At 39.9% G+C, this 6021-nt stretch overlaps 1 protein-coding gene across 2 annotated transcripts; it reads right to left on the bottom strand.

Moving 5' to 3' along the window:
* Window positions 1–168: 168 nt before the first annotated feature.
* On the bottom strand, window positions 169–4199 carry abracl (ABRA C-terminal like). 2 transcript variants are annotated; one of them, XM_018742424.2, is made up of 3 exons: window positions 4120–4199; window positions 2727–2792; window positions 169–1808 (listed from the first exon to the last, which is right to left on the bottom strand). In XM_018742424.2, the coding sequence occupies exons 2-3, from the start codon at window positions 2785–2787 to the stop codon at window positions 1624–1626; spliced, it is 246 nt and encodes an 81-aa protein (XP_018597940.1). In that variant the 5' UTR covers window positions 2788–2792; window positions 4120–4199; the 3' UTR covers window positions 169–1623. The 2 variants fall into 2 exon arrangements, with proteins under 2 accessions (XP_018597940.1, XP_018597941.1); XM_018742425.2 differs by lacking the exon at window positions 4120–4199 and adding an exon at window positions 3913–4109.
* Window positions 4200–6021: the final 1822 nt, after the last annotated feature.

The following is a 6021-nucleotide window of genomic DNA, read 5'->3' as shown; positions in this document are numbered from 1 at the left end:
AAATGTAAATGTAGTCAATTCTTACTGTGTCCATTTAGCATCTGGATTCAAATCAACAATCTTCAGATTACAAGGCCACAGCCAAAACAAGACACTACCTACTGTTGCTGCGTTCGTATTTTCTACAGTATTTTATTATATAAAATGTCAGAAAGAAGTCCACACAGCTGGATGGCAATGTTCTCTTTAATCTTTTCTTTTCTCTGCATTTCACACACCGCTTTGATTCCCACTGTTTGATCAGTTAGCCATTATTGTTATAAAAATCCCAACAGGTGAATAAACTATATTTTGTCTATTCTTTTGTTTTAAAGATCACAAGTGTTTAAGACAGTGTCATCACCACATATCAGTAGCATATGGCTCCAGTGAAACTCCAGTGCAACAAAATCCTGTAATTTCCTTTTACATTATTTTCTCTAGATTTACAAGTATGAACTCCTGTCATATGAATAACATTAAATTCCTCCTGAATACATTTATGAATAAAAACAGACCACTTTGCTCAGATTAGATTCCCCAGTCTACCCGATTCAAAAATTCTACAAGAATTTCTTAGTATTTATTAACATTCTGTTTTTACGTTCCTATGAGCTAATAACAAGTGACATACAATATTCAAGTTTTTTTCCCGCAAGGATGTTAAAATCCTTCAGGCTGGAAATTATTTATCGGAAAGAACATGTAAGACACTTGCAAAAATGTTTCTTTGATAACCTTGCATCAGATGTAATACATTCAGGTTAAACCAAGTTAAATATGTTCAAGTCAATTCAATCTGAAGGAAACACTATAAAATTAAACACGACTTTGGCACAAAACATGCTGTTCGCTAAAGGATGACTGAAAGGCCAACGCATTACACTGTTGAAAAGGTATTAAATGTGCGTTCCTCCTCATATTCTCCTTGTCGTGTGCCGACAAAGAATTTAGCTCTATGGTTTTGCTCATACAAAAACTGAACATTCTTTTCTTTAAACTCCAGGAATTTCACACATTCCACAGATTTTTGAACAATCTTTTCATAGACACCTTTTTTCAAATTTCACACCACCACCTATTTTAACTATGGATTTGGTCCAGAATGTAAAAAAAAAAAGGAATTTCATCTAAAAAAAATCCACATGAGGTAGCCATATGATCATGCAAGTAATGTAGAAAGATTGCTTTTTCTGACATATCTGTAAATATCCTCCTGTGATCCAGCCATTTGTCTCTGTCTACTCTAGAGGACATATTTTGAAGTGCATCTCCCAAACTGGGCGTGGTACAGCGTTGTCCTCATGCACCATATAGAGACAATTACGTGCTTTTACATGATATATATTCGGAGGTGGGACTTGGACATCTTCTTAGAAACATTTCAGACAAAACTTTTCCTTGCTGGCTCTTAGGAGGACATGTATGTTTTTGGTGGACTGTTTGATCAACAAAAATTCACTTATATGCATGCCTAAGAATTTTTTTTTTAAATTTTACTTTAAAAAATCCGACTCATAAAAAATGTTTTTTAAAATGCGTCTGTCATTGCCCTGAAAAATATATGCAGATTGTTGTTTTTGTGACTCGACAAGAACAGAGCACCCAGTGTAAACTCAGTTATGTACAGTGTGCGCCTGAGCATCAGTCCTGCAGCAGGATGACGTCCACATTGTCATGAACGCCCTGAAGGAGAAGCTCCCCATCAAAGGTGATGATCTTCTTCCTCTTGGCCGCCTTCAGGGTTCCCACCAAAGCTTCGAAAAGGTTGGCACATTTGTCGTCATTGAAGAGCACGCCGAATTTCACGCTGGTTTTTCCATCTGCATCTGTATGTGAAGTCAGGCAACTACTGAAATTTCTCCACCTTGGTATACAGCATACTCAGCTCACATTGGTGCTGTAAAGATGCAATGCTCAAATTTTTCATTGCATTGCACACTAGAACATAAACAGCCATCCCTCACATAATGGGGTTACTCTTTCCTCACCGCCCCAATTAATGATCCATTACGCAAATTCCATCCCCATTTTCAGTGGATCAACTGCCATTATCTCTTAGGAAAAAATCATTGCTGGCCTAAAAACACGATTTCTAACCTTTCTTTTGATGTATGTATGGATGGACAGATGGATAGATAGATACTTTATTGTTCCTTAAGGATATTGTACAAGGTTACATCATCACACACACACACACACACACACACACACACACACAACAAAGCAGTGAAAGGAGACAACATGCCTTTCAGAGGTTCTGTACAGACTGTCTGACATGAAGTGATGTTCATTTCATCGATAGGTTAAATCTTTATTTACAATAGCAGTCACTGTTTCTAGCATACCAGATTTAGAAAACAGCCAGACTGACACTTTTGAGGGGGGAAGAAAAAAAAAAATAAAAAAATCTTTTCAGTTTGAGACACCAAGTATGTATCTCTGCCCCAATGTGCCTAATATAAGCAGTGATGCCATTGTTCTGAAAAAAATACCCATGGTGGAAGTAAAATGACTGCATAGTAGGAAGAATAGCTTTGTACTGAATGAAAACTACGCTGTATGAATGCATACATTTTCAAAAGCTGCCGCAGCATTTTTCCATTTGTCTCGTACTGGTATACGTTGACATTACATATATTTAGCACCATGGTCCCCGGAGAGACAGCATTTCGTTCCACTGTATACAAGTTATATAGGGGAATGACGAAAAACCCACTTGAACTTGATTTAAGCATGGCACTTACTTTTGCTGCCAAGACGGCGAATCTCTTCAGCTAGCAGGGTCACTTCGTGATCCACATTCATTGTGACTGCAGATTAAAAAAATATATATATATATATATATATATATATATATATATATATATATATATTATTGTGAGTCCACAGTAAAACTGGGCAACTATTTAGCCGGTACCTTGAGAAAAGTTACTAGAGCAGGAAGGGGAATCCAGCCAGGGACCTTCAGATGGCAAATTCACCGGCTTAAACCCTATGCTACACGCTGCCTTTCGGAGGGCTGTAAAAACAAAGAACCAAGCAAACTGTGACCTCCTGAAACGAGGATGACTCTGAAATCATCTGACTTGCCCAGAAGAACAAAGCCGCACAGACTCCTTTTCTCTCTTCGCTCTTAGCCTGGAAACTTGTCGAAGGACAAATACAGCATTTAAATTAAGTCGGCAGCACAGACACGCTTGGTTTCATGGTGTTATACAGGGCACGCAAGCTGTGAAAGACACATGCGACACACGATGTGCATTTGAAGCACGGCGGCACAGGACACAGTGGGTACATTGGATACTTGGTGTTGTGTGTGCTGTCAGGCTAAAACACACATGTGAGGAATTCACTCCATCTGCCATTAAGTTTTTTTTTTTTTTTTTTTTCCTTTTGCACCAGCTCTTTAACAAGAAATTAATTAAAACTAAAAAGGCAAAGAATTTTATTTAAAAAAAAAAAAAAAAAAAAAAAAAAAAGCCCTACACCCGATTTAGTCCCATGCTGGAATGCCCACTCGGGGTATTGCCCAACACACCACCACCACCACCAGTCCCAGTGGAGTCGGGTTTACTGGGGTGGATCCCGGATCCGAGAACCCCCCCCCCTTACTCCCCCTACCGCCCCCCGGCCCACTGTATAAGTTAACATAATCATCTCACAGACTGATATAATATGATGTGCTGTATTGTAGCTTGGTGGTGCTGCTGCGCGGGAAAACGACAGCCGCCACACAGCAGAGCGCGCGCGCGTTCCGGACAGCTCGCGGCTGCCGCGACATGATGGCGCGCGACGACGGGCGGTGTGTGTGTGTGTTATCCGACGCGGAAGTGAGCGGTTGTTCTGCGACTAGCAGCCCTCTAAAACAAATACACGGTGGTATCCTTCAGAAGCCACGCGGAGAAGGGTCCACACAGCACAGGGACTCACTCGGTCGGTGAACGTGAGACGGAACCGGCTCTCCGGCGATCTACCGACTCCGACTCAAGTGGAAAAAAGAGGCGTAACAGCTTCTTTCCATGCGATGCGGCACACGATGATGATCGCTCGTCTTGCGAGTGAAGCGTCTAAAAAAGCCCGAATCACGATGTCATGGCATTACGTTTTTAACATGTGTTGCAAGGCTCCGAAACTCACCTGGCTAAGAATGGGTCCCTGCCGGTTCGGTAAGGCGGAATGGGAATAAGCAGGAAGTGTGCGCCGGAAGTGAGCGAGAACACGCGGAGACGACCTCATACGTCACACCGCCGTGACGTCACAAACGCAACCGAAAATACGGCATCGTTGCGTCACAGCCCAAACTATGACTTAATTCTATCCAACATTATGAACTTTAGACAGGACATCAATGCATGTTTTCAGAACAGAACCATAGTCATGAATTCATTTATGGTATAATAGTGTGTCTTATACCCGCAAAGTGCAGTTGTGCCTTGACTGAAACAGCCAGAAACCAACTCAGCTGGAAAGTAGTTTCAAGGTTTTAGTTTTAATTAGCAGTTGAATAGGGTTACCATACATTTATTCATTTGGCTGGTGCTTTTCTCCAAAGCAACATACATCTCATAGAAGATACAATGTGTGCATTATATTAGTAGAAAGACATTTAGATGCAGACACGCAATTCTGAAGTACAGCTGTTTTGTTACTTTCCACTATATGAACCACCTTATCCATATTTACAGCTGGGTGATTTTTACTCGAGCACTTAAGGGTAAGTACATTTCTCAAGGGTACTATAGCCAGAGGTGAGAATTGAACCTGTGGCTGTAAAGGAAGTAGCTCTAACCACTACACCACCAGCTGTCCCTACAGGCTACAGCTCTGTCTGTCCCCAGCAGATAGGGCAACAGCCCACAGAGTGTTCACAAACACATTTAGTCATTTCTTTACAGTATTGCAGTTTTAACAGCTCGAAGTGATCCTAAGACTATAGTGACTTCAATATAATGAAAACTCTGCTGTTGCATACAGCACTTAGAGTAAACATGCATTTATAACAAGCAGCAAGCAATATGTTAAGTTCTGTAATATTGCTGTATTCCATATACAGTATTTCATAGGACAGTATGGTAAAGGTTTCAACAATTATTTCAAAACTAAAAATTAGATAAAAGTTCATAAGCAAAACTTGCAGAATATTGCAGAACGCCTTTGAAATAAAGGTAGAACACTTTCAAATGAGTTTTTTCCAACACGTGGTAAAATGACTTTATTTGATCAAACACTGTTTTATTTTGAATTTTATTTTGTTTGCTTGTTTGTGTTGAGGCTTACACCACAAGGTCAGCTAGTTTAGGGAGGTTTAAACCCGAAACACACAAATGTGATCTGAGTGCCAAATCCGATTTAGTGGGATTTGATCAGACATCCTTGCAGATTTATAACAGGAATGTTCCATTAGCATAAGCTGGACCATTCAATAAAAGGAACTCTCAGACTTCACAATATTTATGGTTGGTGCATCAGGTCCACAACTGAATCGTATTGTTGGATTGTTGAAAAAAGTGCTTATTGTTACTGAATTGTTAAAATCTTTTTTTCATGAATATATCCACTAAGGAACATATTAATAACGCATAGCATCGTTGCATAAATGGTCAAAGATTACAGTGGTCACTCATTGACACGGGAATGAAAGTGGAACATTGAACATGAGAAAAAAGCATTGGCCATGAAACTGAATGATATCACATTCATACATTTCTTAATGCCGTAATACCATCCAGTAGGCTACAAGTAAGAAAGATATCATGCTATAAACAAGTGTTCGGCTCGCCATATGCATCTGATTTTGAAAGTACACTGTGTCATATAGCATTGGTTATGATACTGAGAAGCTCATTCCACAGATTCTTGCAACCTGCTGATGGCTTTCTAAACCAATCTCCACACCCTAAAATAAATTTGGCTGGAAAGGACCGGCTGAATAATACAATAACTGCGAGCTCAAATTTCAGGCTGTTCACACCTAAATGAGAGAACTGATTTAGCAGCCTCTTACACCTACTTTCCATAACCACATTTTTTTAATTTAGT

This window comes from Scleropages formosus, chromosome 1 (assembly GCF_900964775.1).
Source record: "Scleropages formosus chromosome 1, fSclFor1.1, whole genome shotgun sequence".
NCBI classification, from domain to species: Eukaryota; Metazoa; Chordata; class Actinopteri; order Osteoglossiformes; family Osteoglossidae; genus Scleropages; species Scleropages formosus.
Note: the sequence above shows the minus strand (reverse complement) of the source record. Positions and strands in the feature narration are given on the sequence as shown.

What these genes read in the sequence shown, in the direction of transcription:
- abracl (XM_018742424.2), bottom strand. Translation starts at nt 2,787, where the DNA reads ATGAATGTGGATCACGAAGTGACCCTGCTAGCTGAAGAGATTCGCCGT. An exon ending in TCGCCGTCTTGGCAGCAAAA is followed by an intron (nt 1,809 to 2,726) that starts GTAAGTGCCATG and finishes CTTCACATACAG; the next exon opens with ATGCAGATGGAAAAACCAGC.